The sequence below is a fragment of the Colletotrichum fioriniae genome, assembly GCF_027942845.1.
Source record: "Colletotrichum fioriniae strain IMI 355084 chromosome Unknown scaffold_1, whole genome shotgun sequence".
NCBI lineage: Eukaryota > Fungi > Ascomycota > Sordariomycetes > Glomerellales > Glomerellaceae > Colletotrichum > Colletotrichum fioriniae.
In genome coordinates, this window is record NW_027076837.1 from 2,965,977 (window position 1) to 2,986,092 (window position 20,116).

The following is a 20,116-nucleotide window of genomic DNA, read 5'->3' on the forward strand; positions in this document are numbered from 1 at the left end:
ACTTGCATAGGTACGCTAGACCCTATAGGTTCTGCGCACCAAAAAAGACTATCTAGAGGCATTGCCCTGCAACATCCGCTCAGATTATGCAGAGAGCTTTAAATAGGCATTCTGAGTATTGACGGTTTCAGCAGATCGCAAAGTCAGTTGTGACCGCCGATTTCCACGATGTACGAGCTGCATTAAATCCAACCGAAAATGCCAGGGCTACGGACTTCGATTGTCCTGGCCAAAGGCTAGTGATGGCAAGAGGTCACTTATCAGCCGAGCCGCAACGTCCCCCCGGGCCAACATTACTCCAGGTCGATTACATATGATCAACGCGACCTCGTGGGACATTGAAGTACACAACTTTCTTGTCGCTAGGCGCATGATACGTCCTATCATGACGTATCCACTGCCATGGTCCTCGTCCGGGTCAAATGCCACCGATCAAAGCCTGTTCCGTTTCTGTAGGTACCGAGACTCAGGCCTCTCTTTTGTGAATGGTATTTCTGACGGTGGCCCACTCTTTGTCAGTTCGAGAGACGCTGAGACCGAATCTTTCAAGTTTCAGCAGTCAACCCTTGGGAGAAGCGTTGCTTCGGATCGCCCTGTCAGAGGTCTCCCATGCTGGAAAAGCCTTACAGCATGCGTTGCTTGCCTTCTCAGCACAGTATCGGTATGGGCCGGTATTTCGTGCCGAGGAGCTGAAAATATCGGCCTTGCGTGCTCTATCTTTGTCAGCTACTGAGGGCATGTCAGCCCACAAGGCTGTTCAGCATGTAGCAGCTGGAATGGTTCTTTGCATGTTTGAGGTAAGTTCCTCTACTCTTATACCCGGACCTTAATCCAAGCTCTGTCAAGATCACACACTGTGCTGTGTAACATCTGGGATTCTGGATCATTCTCACTCACTATTTTGGCAGACCCAAAAGAGCTCGCACTCAACGAATCATTGGCTTTGCTATCTACGTTCTTCACGAACACTCATTGAAAGTGTCTCGCTTGAGAAGTTCTGGAGGGTTTCTGACGCCCCTATGTTGCTGGAGTGGGTATCATATCATGAGATATTGGCTCGATTCAGCCTTCGCCATTGGAGGAAACCCAAAGCGCAACTACCAAGTCAGGCAATTTGCGACACAAGACCGTTTACTTCGCCCGAGACGAGGAAGCAAGCCCGTGTTGAGCTTTCGATGATTGTGGGCCAAGCATCGTTGGAAAGTAAGCGATTCTTTCAGCCGTTAGGTCTTCTCTCCGAGGTGGTTGCGGAAATCCTACCATCCGACAATCCCAAGGCCCACACCCAGGAATATCGATGCAAAATCAAAACACTCAAGGCAGAAATCGAGAGCTTACGGATTACAGCATCGGGCAACCTCGCAGATCTAATGTCGGAGAGGGTCGCCGCGAAGTCCGAAGTATATCGACTTTCAACACTGGTGTACCTAAGTCGCACTACAGATCAAGGTGAGCGAGAGGATTCTGGCATAGCTGTGCTGGTTGAACGGGGACTACAGCTACTCCCTTTGATGGGTACCTGTGAGAGACCGTTGCCGCTTCTCATCTTTGGATGTGAAGCGCGTACCGATGAGGAAAGGCTTCGCATTTTGAATCTGGTTTCTAACGCGGAGAAAACCCTTCCTGATCGCGAACTTCATTCTGTGAAGAAACTACTCCATGCTCTTTGGACTCAAGATGATCTGCATGCCGACAATATTCTCGAGCCGACTTATATAGAGAAATTGTCGGCTGTTTTTAGTGCCAGCGAGTTGCTTCCTCATTTCGCTTAGCATGGCGTTTGTGCTAGCAGCATTCAAAAACCAGATATTACAAAAATAACAGGGAAATTTTCCAAATATCAAACGCCAGTAACGTCAACAACTGACCCTCATCTTTGGCAAAACGGACTAGAGGGCGTTGTATCACGCACCTCAAGCCCAACGCTGCCTTCAGGCAAATTGCGCGTTCGCCTACAGGCTGAGATATTGCTGTGGCCCTGTTAAGCTCCTTCGTGGAAGAGTGCTGCGTTGCATCGCTTGCAGAAGCTGAATACATGCATCCGACAATCCCGTCCCAAGGAGACGAAGGCCTACAGACACGAGCTCTGTAGACCCTATACTGTAAACTTTTATCAATCACCAAATCACCACCAATGAAGAGGTCCTCCCGAAAACTATGCCAAGCTAACAAGAAACCTTCCCCGCAATCTCGACAAACCTACAAGCACCCCATGCAGCAAGATTTCTGGGAAAGTTGGCTTCTAGATGAGCCCTAGACCCCGTCCATCATTGACCGGACCAATCCAGCCGAAGAAGTGGGCCCGGGTGGAACGCGGAGATCTCCCGGCATCTGTCTAGGTTCGGACCAAGCTACGGCAGCCAGCTCCAGCCAGTAATATTTTGCTGAACCAAGGTGTCAAACCTCCGAGCTTCCCCCCAGGTAGGCGATGCTACATTCCCTAGTCTCCGAAAATCGATGACGTTCCCTGTCCGAAGAGCCCACGAAACCGCAACTGCCATGCCGCACGCTGACAGTTTGGGGCCCGTGACGTAAGGTTGATAGTTTCATTCCGGATGAAGCAAGGATTGAGAAAACCATAAGAAGTCGGTCAAATATCGCATTGAGCGGCGGAGCAGTTTTGCAGTTTGATCCAGTGGGTAGAGCAGCACATTTCAACATGTCGAAACCAGTCCTCGTTGTCATTGGCACCGGCTGGGGTGGATTCACCCTCACCCAAAAAGTCGACCTGACGAAATACGATGTCAAGGTCATTTCTCCAATTCGAACAATCCAGTACACCCCGTTGCTGGCCAGCGCAGCATGCGGGCTTTTCAACTTCCGTCTTGCGGAAGAGCCGGTCAGGCGGAAGCACAGGACGGAAATGGACTATTACAAGGCTTTTGCGGAAGACATCGACTTCGAAAAGCGGATAGTGCGATGCAAGACGGATGCACCCACCGCGGGCGAAGACCCGACCACATTTGAAGTGAAGTACGACAAGATTTGCATAGCGCCTGGGTGCGATACTCAGGACTTCGGAACGCCGGGGGCAAAAGAGCATGCTCTTTTCCTGAAGACGACCAACGACGCACGCCTGATACAGCAGCGCATCCTCCAAATGCTCGATAAGGCGTCTCTTCCCACAACAAGCGAGCAGGATCAACGGGACTATCTCAACATTCGAATTGTTGGTGGTGGTGCTATTGGGATTGAGGCTGCTGCCGAGCTTTGGGATCTCTGGTTCGAAGACATGCGTTTCCTATTTCCTCACCTCGATGGCAAGGTGACCATCACCATTCACGACGTCGCGACCAAGATCTTGTCCACGTTTGACGCAAACTTGAGCGAGTACGCTACGAGTTCGTTACAAGGAAAGCATGTCAAAATCAAGACCGGGTCACACATCCAAAGCGTTGAAGCCGACGCGATCTTCACGAAAGAGGACGGCCGATTACCGTTCGGACTCCTGATTTGGGCTACAGGGAATAAGGCAAGCTCTTTGGTTGAGAAGCTGCCTGTCAAAAAGCCAGAGAGCGGCCTGCCTCGCATCTTGACTGACAAGTACCTCCGCGTCTTGCATCCAGATGGAAGTGCAATGAACGATGTGTACGCACTCGGTGATGCTGCCGACATTGAGGGTGAATCGTTACCCACTCTGGCTGAGGTAGCTCTGCAAAAAGGCGAGTATCTCACGACCATTCTCAACTCGAATGCCGATCCTGTACCTTTCAACTACAAACAGAGAGCACTCTTGGCTTACCTAGGCCGCCACGACGGTATCATTGGTGGTAAGCAGGAGTGGACGGGAATGAGCGCATGGTTGGCTTGGCGCTCTGGAAGTCTAGGCTGGACGAGGAGCTGGAGAAGGAAGATTATGATCTCAATAAGCTGGTTGTTCATCTGGCTTGCGGGCAGAGATATTGCGAGACCTTAAATCATCTGATGACAGGTTACGCATGGGAGTGGGATTTAAACTGCAGAATGAGAAAATGACACAAACTTCAGAGTTGACTGGGTCAAATGTGTTACCGTTGAGAGGTTGGTTCATGACGCTGACACTTTCGCGATGAATGTATAATTATTCCGTCAGGTCTAGATAATTTAACTTGAAAGGTTACTTCTATCATATCGTCGGAACCAAAACCAGACTACGTGCATAGCCGAAAAGATTGATTGGGCCTTCAAAGTTGATAGCCATACGTTGAGTGAGTAGTTTCTACTACCTATTAGCTTTTCCATTGAATCACAAATGAGACACAATCACTTACAACCCCACTTGACGCAGCAGTAGTCAGTACCGCCGGTGTGCTGAGAGCAAGTGTATCCGGCAAAACATCCTTGGAAGGCGCAAGTGAACTTGGAGCTGAAGCAAGCACCGATGTCGAGGACCTCGGCACGAGGCTCCATCACCTCCATAGGCGCGGCGGTAGCGGTGGCAGACAGAAGCCCGAGGGCGAGAAGAAAGACTTGAGAAGGCTGGAAGAGCATGCTGACGATTTGTTGAATGAGTGACTTGAAGTGAGGTTCTCGTGTGTGAGGATAATGGGAGGCTACAGTGAGACTCAAGCTCAACATCAGCGCGAGCCTTCTCTATTTAATCTCCGCCAACAGCTCCGTCGTTGATGGTTGGAAAATTTGGCAATCGATCGGGTTTGCCGAATAGTACTCATCTCGCATTCGCTTCGTACCTAACCAGAAGCCCGGGTCGCCAGCACAGCTGAATCGACCAATATAATTCAGCAGAGTCCTCCTTCTCACATTGACTCGTGTTGTCCGGAACTTAAAGTCTTACTGCCGGGGCTGTCCACCATACAATATCAAAGCCCCAGATGACCAGGTTCATAGAAATGGAAGAAAAGTAGTGCTACTGAACGACCACTCTGTAGGCGCTCTTCGTGCCAGACTGCTACTACTTAGGGCAGTAGCCAGACACGCGTTGGTTCACAGCAAGAAAATGAGAGCTAACTTCGTCTGCTTCACTTTCTAGTACTCAGCTCACGTTCCTTCGAGTGAGCCACCTGAAGAAATATTGACCTACACTGTGGAGCTTGGAACTGCAGTCGCAGTTGAGGCCGGATTGAATTTCCCTTCCGAATCAGTACGTTCAGCCCGGCGTTAACGGGTCCGACTCCGCAGAACTGACATGCTTGTTGGTGTCCCCGGTAAGACAATATAAGCATAGCTTGATCGGCAGAGACCCTTTGTGGAGTGGATTTAAGGAAGTGTTTGAGTCATTTACTTAATGTATGTGTGACAAGGAACTGAAGCGGGAGATTTCTTTAGCGACATAGTTACTTGCGTTACGCGTATTGTCAAGTCAAAGCCAGTCAGCCAAAGGCTGCGATCGCGATTCGTAAAGTGGCAGTAAACAACCAGATCTTGATACAACGGAATTTTATTCGAATTCAAGCATCATAAAGGTCACATGTGCTGATTCTTACACCGAAAGCACCATTCTCACCAGAAGCACTGAAGACATTAACAAGCATTATCGAAGGAACGAATAAAATCCATCGAATCTAGTAGTCTCAGGGGCATTGAAGCCTCAGCTGTAATTTCAATCCATTATCTCCAAAAAAAGATTATTTCTACAACTTTACAACAGGCATAGCGTCACTAGCTTGCGCAGTTATCAATATAAGAAAGTTTGGTTTGAGGGTCACCCTGTCTGAAGCTGATGTCGGATGACATCCGACAGAGTCAAGGCGGCTGGGAGATTATTAGGAGGGAATTAGGAGGGAAGGGGGACAATGTACAGCTGAAACTCGTTTCGAGGTATTTTCTCACTATAGGTTGATACACTGGGGTTTAGTTGCTGATATGGAGGAATGGTGGTCCGCGAAGAGTGAAGAGACCAGTAGGTGTCACTGAATGATCCTCCGCGGGCATGGAAGCTGTCCGCCTTTCAGTGCCAGAGTATGTTCTTTAGATATTTTTAAATACATGCATACAAATGAGTTGACATGGTCCCATTCGTGGCGAAATTATCCGGCTTCCACTGGATGACAAAACTCAGCGGCGACTTACTTCTGACTAATGAGATGATTCGACGATAAGTCTTATTCTGATCCCAAAAGATTTCAATGAGAACAAGACAAAACAAGTGTTCAGAAAGGCACATTCCCGGCTGCAATTATGAGCGCACACAAAACCTCAAGTCATCCAACAAATCGACCCGATCCACGCCAAGCTCAGAAAGATGCTCATTTGATGAATTACGCCATAGTCCTATCGATGGGGTCCAAACATTTGGTCGTGTCAGGTCCCGCTCTGCCGATCGGCATGGAGTATGCTGGGAGTGTGGGAGTCAAGACGCCGTACCGGCCTCCGGGGTACCCCGAGTCCTTGGACCTGGGGGAGACGATCCTTATTTCCCCGCGAAAGCCCTTACCCACCGCCCTCTCCGGATAATATTAAAGTCGTCGCAATCTGTCTCCAGCTACTTACTCATACGTACGACCATACGGTGTAAGGTATACGGTAAAAGAGATGACGACTGCCAAGACTGAAAATACGAGATTACAAGGAAGAAATGCCGGTCAAGGATTGTGATTCTCCCGGTTGTGGCGGCCGGGTTAGATGCGGTTGATATTAATACCCCATTGAGTAAGGATCCCGTTTGCCAAGAGGTGTGAGTCTAGACGACGAAGCTTGTCACCCTGATCACCGTTGCAGTGATGACCTCAATTGATGTGCATTCAGCCTCAAACCACAATGTTAACTTGGAATGTTACTTTCAGATGCATCCTCTTTATTGTCCTATCAACTATATATGCCCAAAATGACACCTGCAAATCTCAAAAATGGGAGAGCCAAGGTTTAAACCCAAGGCAGTGAAGTCTTATAAACATCTCATTCCATCGTAAGAAACAGCGCTCCCCGGCTCATCTCTGATGAGGGAATCCCAACTCCTCCATGTACAAAGGTGAGCGAGCTGTGAGCGCTCTTGGCCGGCAGAAAGGGCAGAACGTCTTCTCGCCCTCCGCGGCTGGCTTTCGGTCGGTTTGACGAATTTGCCGGTTTTGACGAGAAAACGCTTACGCGCCGTTGCCGTTGTAGGCAACCAGGTTGGGGGAGCTGTTGAGGGTACCGGTGATCTTGCCAGAGGTACCGAGGGCCTTGATGCGGGCGACGATGGAGGCGGGGGTGCTGAGGCCCTCGACGGACTGGAGGTAGTTGACGAGGCCGGCGACGTGGGGGGAGGCCATGGAGGTACCGGAGATGGTGTTGGTGGCGGTGGTGGAGGTGTACCAGGTGGACAGGATGGAGCTGCCGGGGGCGAAGATGTCCAGGGAAGTTCCGTAGTTGGAGTAGGAAGCAATGGCCCAGGTGCTGGTGATGGCACCGACGGTGATGGCGTTGGCAGCGTTGGCGGGGGAGACGTTGGCGGCGTTCTGGGCCTCGTTACCGGCAGCAACAACGGTGGTGACGCCGGAGTTGTAGGCGGCGTTGATGGCGGTGGTCCAGGCGGTGGAAGCGGGTCCGCCAAGGGACATGTTGATGACGGACTTGCCGGCGCGGCCCTTGGTGGTGATGTCGTTGACGGCCCAGTTGTATCCGTCGAGAATGACAGAGGTGGAGGCGGAGTTGCCGACGAAGACCTTGACGGAGATCAGAGAGGTAAGCTTAGCGACACCGTAGGTGGTGGAGCCGATGGTGCCAGCAACGTGGGTGCCGTGGCCGAGGGTGTCGGTGTGGGCACCACCGGCGGCGTTGTAGCCGAGCGAGGCGCGGCCGCCGAAGTTGGTGTGGGCGGTGTTGATGCCCGAGTCGACGACGTAGGCGAAGGTGCCAGTGCCGCCGGCGCTGTCGTAGATGTACGAGGTAGAGCCGGAGGTCTTGTGGGAAATGGTTCCGAGACCCCAGGGAGCACCAGTCTGGGTGACAAGGGCGCTCAGGGTGTAGATCTCGTCACGCTCAACGGCAGCGACCTATTCGTAGTGTTAAAGTGGGCTCTCAAACTACGTCAGAAAATCGAATCTTACCTCGGGGCTGGCCTTGATAGCCTCAATGGTGGCATCGTCGAACTTGCCAGAGTAACCCTGGAAAGAGTTGAAGGAGTAGGTGCGCTCGGCGCCAGTGAACTGACGCTTGTCGAGGCTGCGGGAGTGAACATCGTTGACCCAGCTCAAGTGAGAGGTGAGGCCCTGGGAGCCGACGGAGCTCTTGAGGGTGATGATGTAGCTGTTCTCAGCCCGGGTTTGAACCATGGTCTCGGCAGCTCTCTCCTTGAGAGTGGGAGCAGCGAAGCCGCAGGTAGCAGCTGCGAGCAGCGCGAGTTGCTTGAAACCGACCATTGTAATTGTCGATAGACCGAGATGCAGGAGTTGGAGTTGGGGTTGTAGGAGAGGATGAGGGGTGAAGAGCGAAAAGAGATCGAATGTCGTGGGTCGTTGAAAGCCGTTATATAGATTTCCTCCTCATCATTGAAATCGAGTGAGGCTCCATGTTCGTCCGTTGCATGTCATGTAAGTGGCTGGCTCATCCAGGCCCTCGATGGTGCATTACTGCTTGCAGACAGAGTTCCGGGGCGCCCTTCGAGAAGCAGTACGTACATGATTCGGACCCTTGCTCAGAAAACAGCCACAGCCGCAGGGTCCAAGTCGGGATGAACCTGTCAAACTTGGATATGTCGCCAAAAGTTGCACTGGTGGTTGCACAGCAAGTGAACCCAAGTCGATAAGACGATGCGGTCCTCGGAAAGGGGAAGGAGAGTACCAATGGCGCCATGTGGCGACATAAACCAACCATCTCTGAAGCTTGTGCGACAAAATCAAAAATAGGAAGTTGATTGACGGCGATATTGGTGATGCAGCAAGCTGGGTGAGAGAGGAGGCATGCTAGGCCGGCTTGGCAATGCAACAGAGCTATCAGATGGTCGCAAGTGACTTTGGATATTGGGCGGTAGACAGCTTTTGCAGGCATCTCAAGCCCTCTGTCGTCACCTGGTTAGATACAACCAGTAAGCTTTGAATGATACCAAAACTTACAAGACGACAAGCAAACATTCCTCGGATCAAACCGCACAGTAGAGATACGCGTCCCGCGGGCACGGAAGAGAAGCGGATAGAGCCTCGATAAACAACTTCTGTGAGTACCGCTGTTAAACGGAGATGCAGCAGTGACAACAGCAGCATTTGCAAGGTCCATTGGAGTGGTCTTCCAATACCCATCCTTCGAGCAATACAAGGCGAGAGTCATCTGAGGCAGAAGCCACCAATAAGATCGAGTTGCTGAACACTAATTGCAATTAGCAATTTACCTCAACGTCCAGTCCTGAGTCCGGTACGGTCCTCGGAACGGCAGTGCCAAGGCTTTTTTATGCATAAATTCAGGATGCTGTGGACTCCCGAGCTCTCGCGCCTAACCCCTGTAAGGTGGTCGAGAAACGACATCCTTTCTGTCCTGATGCTAGACAAAAAGCCTAAGGACCCGAAATAATGGCAGCTGATGCGTATAAGGTCGCTTTGCAGGTTGTGAATGTCGGTGTTGGTGATGTTGATGGCCTCAGCGCCCACTCAAACCCCAAAGTTCCAACCTATGGGATCCTGGACCACCTTCATTTTTGCTCCCCATCTCCATATCTAAACAGGGCTTGAACTTCAAATGGATGCATCGGGGGTCCGGGGTGGCAGACGATATCGCAGGCCATGGCGAAGCTCTGGTTCGTCGGAGGAGGGTTGATCCTCGTGCGTCAAGGCGATGTTACCCCAGGTGAGATATCTCGCCTTCCTAATCCGGCAGTTGGCCGTGGAGCGTGACAGTCGGCGATCGGGGTGGGAAGACAAGTTCTGGGGGAATTGGGGGCTGCCAAAATGCACCCCAGGAGAGAATGATGGAGGATAAGTAGCAAATGGCGAATTAGTCGTGATAAGTGTCACCGATGAGTGAATTTCTGCATTCCCATCGTTGATTTCAGAGCGAAGTGGCCGTTGCACGACGGTGGATCGCATGCGGCGGCCGAGGGCGGATATATTGGCGCCAGCATACGCCCGCAGCTGGTTGTCTGTGGCCCGTCGAAGAGTACTTCCGAGACGGAATTTCGTGTAGACGTCCGCGTCTACCTACTGCCATGGCTCTTAAGAGCCAACTGCAACAAGTGAGCAATGTATGGGCCGTTGTCTAATGCATGTGCATAGAACCATCTGTTGCGCCCTATCCTAATTGCGGTGAGTGGACTTGGACGCATATTCTTGTTTACTGCATGCAAAATGCAAACAGAGCCAGGGAGCCAACGCAGAAAGACGTGAATGTCAAGGATCAGAGCTCCTGTGGAGACTCTGGATATGAGGGGAAAGACCATGCGCAACAGAAGATCCCTGAGGCAGCTCATCGGAGCCCCTCACTTGAAGGCCAGAGCTCCCGAGCTTGACTGAGGCTTTGAGCACGTAACAAAGGGCGCAGCTTTCTCACGCAAGCAAAGCTGTCTTGCCCTTGAGAGCTCTGATCCTCTTTCGGTCGGAGGAGGGTCTTTTGGGATATTGAGATAAGCCGGTTGGTCTACAGCATATCTCGGCAGAGGTTGGCCTGTGCTGGGCTTCCCAAAGGTCCTTGCCAGGGATTTTGGACCTTCACGCAATTATCAGCGCATATCAGCGCGTCCGTACTTGGATGAGCAAGTGAAGTGTTCGCTGTGGGTGTTCTAGGCTTCTGAATGGACAGACTGGTTGGAGACCCCTGGTTCCTGATCAAGATCCCTGAAAGGACGAACACCTGTATGTACGCCGTCAGCAGCCACCCGCACCTTTGTTCGAAGGAGAGCTCAGAATAGGGTTGGCCGAGACATCTGTCCAAGCCTTCACGAGTCGTGGAACCCCGCATCCTTGGCAGTGGGAACGCCACATGATTCTGTGGCTCGGCAAGATATCTCGAACATTGGATAATTGCTACCAAAATTGAAGAAGTATATCCGTGGATCGGTGACATTATGAAATGGAAGAAAAGAGAGGAGTCCCAGGCGGCAAGAGATAAGATACCTAAGGTAGGTACTTAGAAGCGGTAACAGCCCCGTATCACATGCTGTGAGATACGTACTGAAGTACGTACTCTTGAGGTACCCACCTTACGCGGGCCTCTCCGAAATTCCCGCCGGCAAGTGGGGGCTCAAGCCGTAGTAGGTGCAGCCAATGATCCGAGCGTCTTCCCATGGCACCGATAACGTGATAAGGTAGTGGGTCCTTCTGCTTTAGCGATGCTGACATGATCCAATGCCCCTGCCCTCTCGGAGCGGAGATGGTGGGATGGCAACTCCCCGAATGTCACCTCTGGCCTTTGCCTCTCTTTCCAGTCAGTCAGGACTCAGAAGTCTTGCACAATTCAGCAAGCAAGAAGCGGGAAGCAAGCTCTCGAGTGATCCAGACTCCAGCCCCATGATCTCCGTTCGTGATCAAGCTTGCGGCGTGCCCAAGTTGGTCGTTTTTGCCGTTCAATGCTACGGAATCTCCAGCCGCGGAAACCTTCTTGGCCCTGGAAATCAGCCAGCACTACGCTCTTCAAACGTCCTTCCAGACTCGTCCTGTCCTGCAGGCCAGCCAAGACGGGATCAAAGGCAATAGTACAAACCACGAGAAATTCGGGCGCTACATCGACTCAAGGCATTCGTGTATGACAACGGAGTCTCAAGCCTCTGTATTTACACCACCCCTGTCATCCCCGAGTCTGGCCGCGGCAGAGCAACAGTATCCTAGGTTCGGTGCCGCTGCCGAGATCTTGTCTGATGTGGGGTGATGGATCAAGAACCCTTCCATCTGATTATTGCGTACGGAGCATCGATTGATCTTCATCATAGGCAGAAATAGATGGACCTCAAGTGCTCCACGGCGATTGACAATATACTCAGACACAATCACAGGCTGTGCAGCACTGACCCCTGCCTGCAGTCATTCAATAGCTCGAGAGCTACAACAACAGCCTTGACCGAAATAGTCATGTCACACAACACACTGCGAGTGTGCTCGCCGTTGGGCCATGCGTTAGGCTACTGCCCAACCTCCGCCACCAAAATTCCCACGATGGCATCGCTTGCTGAAAGGGGGAGGTGACCATCAAGGTGCGGCTCTGAAGCGGACAAACTGGGAAGGTTCAAAGCTAGTTGCCTTCTGGAAGGCAGTTTAGGCATCTCCTTCGAGCCGCAGTCACGATTTCTTGCAAAACTATGGTGGCATCCTCTACAGAACCTGTTCTAGCCTCCCCGCTTCTACCGACCTGCCACACTCGACAACCCCAGCCAGGAACCACCGGCATTCCAAGAACCTACAAATGCTTGGCTCCCATCTCTGCCAGGATTCTTCAGCACTACCGCTTTACTGCTGCAAGATCACTTTTGCCAAGACAAACAGCTGGTGGTGTGGTTTCCTCACCTTCCTTTCACGACGGTCACTTGGAAACGCCGTCATGAACGACGAGTAGCCTTAGGACACTCGTGACTCGGGTCCCGGATCACATCACATACTATCGGGTTCTATCGAATCCAGGACGTCCTACCTCGATACGATGATGGTCACGACATAGTCGCACAATCCTATGCTCCGGTGGCATCAAGCTTGATGGCCTGAGACTTCGGACATATGCACGGTTTCGATATGCCCCAGATGCCGCCAAGACCTGGCCTTACCTTTAGTATCCAGACACTTCCAAGATCCCCGACTTGGGAAACAGTGCAACGTTGAGGATCCGGAGCTCGATCCGGCCGAGCTCGCCGTAACACCCAATCGAGACCCCTCCGCCGCACTTCCAGCCCCAGCGTGTCACTCCGCAAGGTAGCTACGCCGACGGCGTGCCGCCCAGCTGAAGCCTCGCCACCTGCTCTATAAGGCGAGCGGGCGACGCGCCTCTGGCACTCCAATGTCTCGGCATGCAGCCGACGTATGATGGCTAACAACCGCCTTCCTAAACTTCACCCTCTCACGCAGGCAAATGACCCAGAAGAGACCACTCGCCATCTCCGAAAGTTATGACGAGACGCTATCAGTCTGTCTTGGATATTGTTCAGCTTGCCATACCTGCCTTTTTGAGCAACGCTGAAAGTAAGTTTTGACAGCCTCAACATCACAGCTACCATCACTAGTCAACTCCCATTTTCTCAAACTCCCTCCATTTCATCAGACAGCTCAGGCTCCTCCTGTCGATGCTCTCGTCGTCTTCGCCGCTGTCTATGACCTTGCTCTGGTCTCTCAACGACATCCTTTCCTTCCAGTCCTTCTCCGCGGCAATCGCGACAAAAGCCCTCGACCGGGATAACGCCGTTGATCCACTGGTGAACCCATGTGTTTCGAGGGCATGGTCTCGCTCCATCCCTGACACGTTGACATTGCTCGTCTCGAAAGCATACGCTCAAGTGCATGCACTCGGCCTCGCCAGTAAAATAGTATTTGTGGCACATGATTCAGGTTGAGTATGAACTGAAGCTTTGTGGCTTTCCTACCTTATTGTTTCTGACGTTGATGGGAGTGTTGTTTGTGTCGTCTGGGCTCAGCAGATAGTAGATATATGTATCGATTTGTAGCATTTTCAATCAGGTTTTGTCTATTGAGGCAACTGTGCAAAAATGATGGTTACTTATACATCTTTTGTTTCAGGTTGGTAGTGACTGGCTGGCTTCAGTGAATGTGTGAAATTGGTCATCACGTAGACTAGTCTGTTGAACGACATCGATTCGTGACCTCACACACAGAGCTTGACCTGCTTATATGATTCAGCCCACTGGGTTCTGATTGCAAGCGGCACCTATCTTATGTTGTACAACAATTATCCCTGCATGGCAGAGTGACTTTGAAGTGAATCAGCAGAGTTTGCCATATAGCTTATGACACGATATGAATCATGAGCGATGCTGCAATCATGATTGTTCACTACCCCGTGGCAAAACTGGCCGATTCAACAAGGAATTCGTGTGGCACTTTGGACTATTCCGGCAAAAGAATCACTGATGCAAAATTTTCGAGCATGTGAAGTCCATGAGTACACAAACTCTGGTTCTCACATCCTAATCATGCTACTCCTTGGCTTATACGAAATACATCCGATCCCATCGTATTGCTTCATGTCGGATCTGATTGTAACAAGGACTAAACGGGTTGAGGACTAGCATTTGGGAGCTACAATTCCTAGAATTAAGAATGCCATTCAATCGTCATGACATGGTTCTGAACATCCACCATGAGCGTTTAAGCTTTTCCACATTGATTATCATATTTGTTAATATATATAGAAGACCTTTAGCCCCTAAATACTAGAACAAAAAAATAATCAGGTGTAGATTATAATAACTGCACGCCCACTCCGGTTTGATTTTCGTTGGGAGGCTGGAATAGTGCAAAAAAAAGTAGAAATTCGCAAACCAGTCCGTATTTAAAATGATACCAATGCTTTTCTCACTCGTTATCACTCATGGTTTTTGTGGATATCTTGCAAACTACAAACAACGTGAAACGCGTTAGCCCGGCTTTGATGCTTGATTGTCTAGCCCGCGAATTCGTAGCACGTGCATTGATAAGATGTTTTCGGCTCTTCGGATAATTCACATCCGCGCCAGAACAAAGGAACAGCCGTAAGTTTCCGACCGCGAAAAGTTACATGCGACTTGGCCTCACCAAGTATTCAACTCAATTTCGGCAACATGATCAACTACTCACCGCCAAGTGCTTTCGAAAATCTGCCTGCAGATATACTACTCGGAATCATTTCCTTCCTCGAGTCTTTGAGCGATTTGAATACGGTCGTCAATGCGTCCCCGTCGCTGCGGAGATTCTTCATAGCGGAACGACGGCGCGTCATCAGACAGATTGTCGACCGCGATGCTGCTCCAATTCTCCAAGATGCCGTGGCACTTGCAGTTATCCCAAGATTCGGCCAATCTGGTGACAATTATGCAAGGGACATGGTGAGCGCCACCAAGCTGTACGCGATTTTCCGCGAAAATCTCTGCGCAGACACAGCAGACATATCATCCATATCGGCCGACCATTTGATTGAGGCTACGCGATGCGACTTTGTGGCTCGGAGTTTTGTCACTCTGTACGCGGAAGTTCAACGACAGCAATTATGGACTGTAGACTCAGAGGCAGCCAAGTCACTCACGAAAGATGAAGAAGACCGTCTCGTACTCGCTTGCTTGCGGTATCAATTGCTTACACAAGTTTGTCGGGACCGCGTGAGTGAAGAAACGACGATGGAAGTACGAACAATTTTGAATCAATGCTTCACACCTTGCCAGATAGAGCAAATCGCTGGAATACACGACTTTGCAGGCAAGCTACACCAGTTCCTCGTCTCGCAGCAAAACCCAGTAGAGCTTGATACGCAAAATGCACATGTATTTTACGATATTACGACATTTCGACAGGTATTACGAGGTGGGCTCAATATGGGCCAGGAAAACACCAAGATCTTTGCCTCTGCATTGACAGAGTTAAAGTGCATTTCGGATCACCAAATTCTCAGAGGAGGTCACCAAGTACCCAGCAACTACATGCTGGAGTACTTTCCAGTGGTATCCTCACAGTTGGATTTGACTCTTCACACGCTCTTATCCCACGAGTATGAGATCAGACGCCTGCGAGATGTGATATACGGCTACGAAAGAAGACTACCAGCGATCACCACTGATGACTCGAAACCTGAGCCTTCTTTTGCTTGGGTCGATGCACACGATGGTTTAGATTGCCGTCGGTGGGGCTCAGAGTTGCTGCGAAATTCACCAGACCACGTGGGCATAGATAGCACGCGGTTGGACCGAGTGAAAGCCACCGTTGAAGTGTGGAGGCAACTCGGCTTTTTGTACTGGGACCGAGACCGCGTTCAGCTTTTGAAGAGGTCCCTTTTGCAGTATCGTACGGGGTGGCTTAGAAATGTGTGGGATCGAGCAGATGTCTTCTAGCATATTATAACTTGTAGGCGATGACGACAAAATAATATTGTAGACTCTAGAGTGGTTTAGATAGCCCGGAACAAAGATCCAAATTGCCTTAGTCACCTGGACCCATACTAATACGAATATGTCGGTGTGTTCGAGAGTGATTTGGTCAAATGTTGGGTGCCCAGTCAAGAAAGATTGCTGTTAATCACAGGGTGACGCCAATGGCACAAGCTTGACGTTTGCCAAGAGTGTTTTGATACTACCCCAGACTGACCCCAAGACTTCGATGCAACCATACGTGTAGGGCTCGGAATATGATGACCTTTTAGCCTTATAGGGATATGGTGCATGGTAGCTGCATGTACAAATATCAAGAAAACCCTCCTGAGCCATTGAGATTCTCCTCGTCCACGCAAGACTACTTCCAAGTTCCATCTAAGAAGAACAATGCTGCTATGGCCTGATTTTGTTAGGAGAGCCCCCGAGACCAGTAAACATCATACTCCAGCCCGATATCTTCCGCCTTGAAAACGCCGAGTCAACTCCAAACAACCTCACCGCATTTTCTACGTCTCTCCAACTTCGCGACGCTGAAAGATGTCGTATCCAAGGTGTGTGGTCTGAGACTGACAGATTCCTGTTTACGGAAGGTGATCATACAAAGTGAAGAGTTGCCAATTTTGTACTAGTTGTCCCGTTTATCAGTTGCTTTGCCAGCCCCAAATTCATTTCAGAATGCATGAGCAGTTGCGCGACATCGGCGTTGCCGTCCAATTTTATTCTTTCAAGCTGGGAGAAAAGAAGCCGTGCTTCTCCCGGTCAGATGCCCAGGGCAGAAACTTAATATCCTGACCCAAGCTCGCCTCGTCTTTCTCTCCACAAGCAGGAGCAATAAACTCGCCGATTCTTCAGGCAAAATCGGAACTAGCGCCAAATAATATTGACCGGGGCCCACACCGCGCGCCGCGCGGACAGTGACATGAAGTTTAAGACTACTAAGCCTTGCTCTATGAGAATTGAGCCGGCTTTGAGTTCAGACAGATTGTCTTTGTAACAGCTCACGAGCCGACTACTCGCAACGCACCTATTCTCGTTAGATTTCGGTCACCGGTCGAGGCGACTAGTGCTCAATCCTGGCGCGCGGGAAAGAACAAGCCTTTTGCCGCCGAGTCAGTGACTCAATAAAGCAAGGCCGTCATCCCGTTGTCCTCAGGCAAGCCGGTCAAACCGCGTAGCCAATGAATGTGATCTGGCCCCTGCTAGAAAAAGACTCTTGTACGGATATCCGCTGATAAAGTCAGCAACCCTGTGGGTCGGCGTGAGGATAAACAACGTGGCAATTCGAGCCACGAGCGCCGCTTACAAAGTCCGAGATCTTGTGACCATGTAATAGCTCCAACCATTCAATTGATCCGCAACATGTCTTCCATATCCATTGATGCGCATTGGGATAGCCAAATGTTCGATCAAGATGTGATGCAGTCGTTTCCTTAGCATTGAAATCAAAGAGAGATTGAAGCTCATAATCATAACGTTGTATAATTAACTTTCTCACATCGTGACGAATGACTCGCTGGGTGCACATGTTCAGTCCGCCTTACAGGGATAAGGCTTCTAGAGTCAAAGTTCAGTCAAGTCAAAAGCCAATTCCCTAAGCTAAGGTTCGCGGTGATTAGCCACAGGACGATGGCCCCCACAAGTGAGAATGAAGCTCATTTCCTACATGCGATGAACTCGGGAACCGGCGAACAATGAGAAATCTTAATTGATGAGACCATCTCTGAATTCGTACCATCTGGTTGGGACTCGGCGTTTTCGGGTGTTATTCGCCAACCGTTCAACCGTTCGTATTCTGTCTCAGTGCTTTAGGTGAACTTGTATTTAGGCCGTGATCGTCGCTTTCCATCTTTCTGTCTTGCCTTCCTCTCACCAACCCACTTTGTCACTCTTTCACAAGCCTGCCTACCTCTTTGACTTTCTAAGTCTGTCCACTCTTTCTAACACGAATAATCACCAATAATCTCTTACCTAATCGCCTTCAACCGCCAAAATGCAGTTCTCCATCTTCACCGTCATCGCCGCTGCTGCCAGCTTCGCTGCGGCTCTTCCCGTAAGTGACCTACAGAGTTGGGCTTGACTTAAAGACACCAACTAACACGAACTCATAGACTGCCACCTCCACCACCGCTGCCGCCGCTCCCTCCGCCACCTGCGGCAAGCTCGGCAACTTCCACAAGACCACCGTCAAGGCCGGCCAGACCTTGACCATCATCGCTCAGCGCTACAACTCCGGTATCTGCGACATCGCGTGGCAGAACAAGCTCGCTGACCCCAACGTTATCTACGCTGGCCAGGTCCTCCTCGTCCCCGTCGACGTCTGCGTGCCCGACAACACCTCCTGCATCAAGCCTTCCGGCACCGCTACCTGCGTCACCGGAGGTGCTGCCACCTACACCATCAAGTCTGGTGACACCTTCTTCGTTGTCGCCCAGAGCCTTGGCATCACCACCGACTCCCTGACTGGTGCCAACCCCGGCGTCGTCCCCGAGAGCCTCCAGGTCGGCCAGGTCATCAAGGTTCCCGTCTGCTAAATCCTCCACGGGCTTTCGACAAGGAACTCACAAACTACATGTTTCCCTGGAAGTAAGCAATAGTGAGGCTAGAAAATATCAAAATAGACAAAGCGTTTCTTGGCATTTTTTTTGATCTTACGTGACGTGCTCAATGACGTGAGGTACCTTTTTACAAGCCTTTCCAAAAACGATCAAGGCTCTGCATTCATTTCGTGTTGTCCTAGACAGCAAAAGACTAGATTAACAACACAAGAAAGGAGAAGTCATGCTAACAGCTCCATGGTAGCAAATGCTTGCCATGTTCGTGGAAAGAATTTCCTGTGTACGCGACAAATTACTGAATTCGCTTCCCATGTCAGGCTTCTTTTTCTTGTCTCAAGCTCATGCCTCGTACAGCGCATCACCTGTGAAGATTCCCCCGTGTGCTCTGTTCATGTGATCATAGCAAGGCTTCGAATCATTGAATGCCTCCAGACAAACCCAGCAGATGTGTGCTTTGCAAGCGCTGCAAGTCATGTGATTGCAGCCGTCCGACTTTTGAATCGAGGTTTTGCATCTAGGACAGTCTTTGATCCCTAGCTTCTTCTTGGCTTTGTCGAACATCCTATCAGCATCCGCAGCTGCTCCTGAAGTGATGTATTTGTGTTCAGCGCAAGTCTTTCCACGGTGGTCGATATTACATGATGTGCAAATGGTTTTCGAGCAACCTCGACAGCTGAAAACTTTTGGCGTTCCCTGCAATGTCGGTCTGTATATGGTTTGGCAGTCTGGGGTTGGACACCAGCGAAACTCGTCTGGGCGACTTTTGACATGACTGATCACCGCGGAAGCAAGAAGCTCTTCGAAGGTGAGTGATGACAGGCAGTCTTGTAGCTCCTGGAGTGAGAACAAGGCATTACAAGCACCTTCGTCGGCCAGACAGCAAATGCCCGGTTCTCCGTTACCGACGGTCGATTGGCAGAAGTTGTCGAAACAATCGCGGCAGTACACATGTCCACAATTGACTTTCAGTGGGTTCTCAGCCGTTGTCCAACAAACCGGGCAGCACTCCTCGGCTATTGTGGTTTTGAAATTCTCCTGAGGTAACCGTCCTTTGGCCAAGATATCTATAGCCGTGTCAAAAGAAGCTCGCGGGCCGATGATCTCCAATCTCCTGGGTGTCGCAAGAATGTTGAGGGATACAGCTTCTTGACCCAGAATGTCGCAGATAGCCTTGAATCCTCCTCTGAATGTCCAGTGTAGACTCTCAGAGGTCAACGGTATGTAGTGGATTGTGGAAGGATTGTCGCTGAAAGACTGTAGTAATGCATCGCAAGCTCTCTGCGAGGCTTCGAGGGAGCCAAAGACGTGAATCTCGGCTTTGGACGGAGCGCACTGGAACGCCACTTTATGCTGTTCCTCGATGGGCCGAAGCCGTCGATTCGCCAATGGTTTGTTGTTGAAGGATGGACTCCAGAGGGGCTTCTTGCCTTGAGCATCGTACACTAATCGTCCTTCGAGGAGCTTGTCTACTTGAGTCTCAGCTGCAGCTAGATCGACTTCCCTTTCACTCTCGAGTCTTAATGTGACGTAACCATTTGCTGGTGGGAATCTTTTGAAAGTGACTCGTTTCGAGCGGAAAGTCTGAGCAGTTTTCTCGAAGTCTAGGAGAATCGCGCTGAAGATAGGATTCGCGACCTTGTAGGTTGCAGAATGAAGTCTACTG

The 20,116-nt window shown here is 50.6% G+C and overlaps 3 protein-coding genes across 3 annotated transcripts; 2 read left to right on the top strand and 1 right to left on the bottom strand.

Annotated features, from left to right (window-relative positions):
- Positions 1-2,659: 2,659 nt before the first annotated feature.
- N0V96_000758 (uncharacterized protein) lies at positions 2,660-3,916 on the top strand (the record flags this gene model as incomplete). The annotated part of the gene is made up of 1 exon (XM_053193258.2): positions 2,660-3,916. The coding sequence occupies one exon, from the start codon at positions 2,660-2,662 to the stop codon at positions 3,914-3,916; it is 1,257 nt and encodes a 418-aa protein (XP_053049376.2).
- A 3,103-nt stretch (positions 3,917-7,019) lies between these two features.
- PRB1_1 (proteinase B) lies at positions 7,020-8,279 on the bottom strand (the record flags this gene model as incomplete). The annotated part of the gene is made up of 2 exons (XM_053193256.2): positions 7,020-7,913; positions 7,968-8,279. The coding sequence occupies 2 exons, from the start codon at positions 8,277-8,279 to the stop codon at positions 7,020-7,022; spliced, it is 1,206 nt and encodes a 401-aa protein (XP_053049374.2).
- A 9,609-nt stretch (positions 8,280-17,888) lies between these two features.
- On the top strand, positions 17,889-18,429 carry N0V96_000760 (uncharacterized protein; the record flags this gene model as incomplete). The annotated part of the gene is made up of 2 exons (XM_053193255.2): positions 17,889-17,948; positions 18,007-18,429. The coding sequence occupies 2 exons, from the start codon at positions 17,889-17,891 to the stop codon at positions 18,427-18,429; spliced, it is 483 nt and encodes a 160-aa protein (XP_053049373.2).
- Between the last annotated feature and the right edge of the window lie 1,687 nt (positions 18,430-20,116).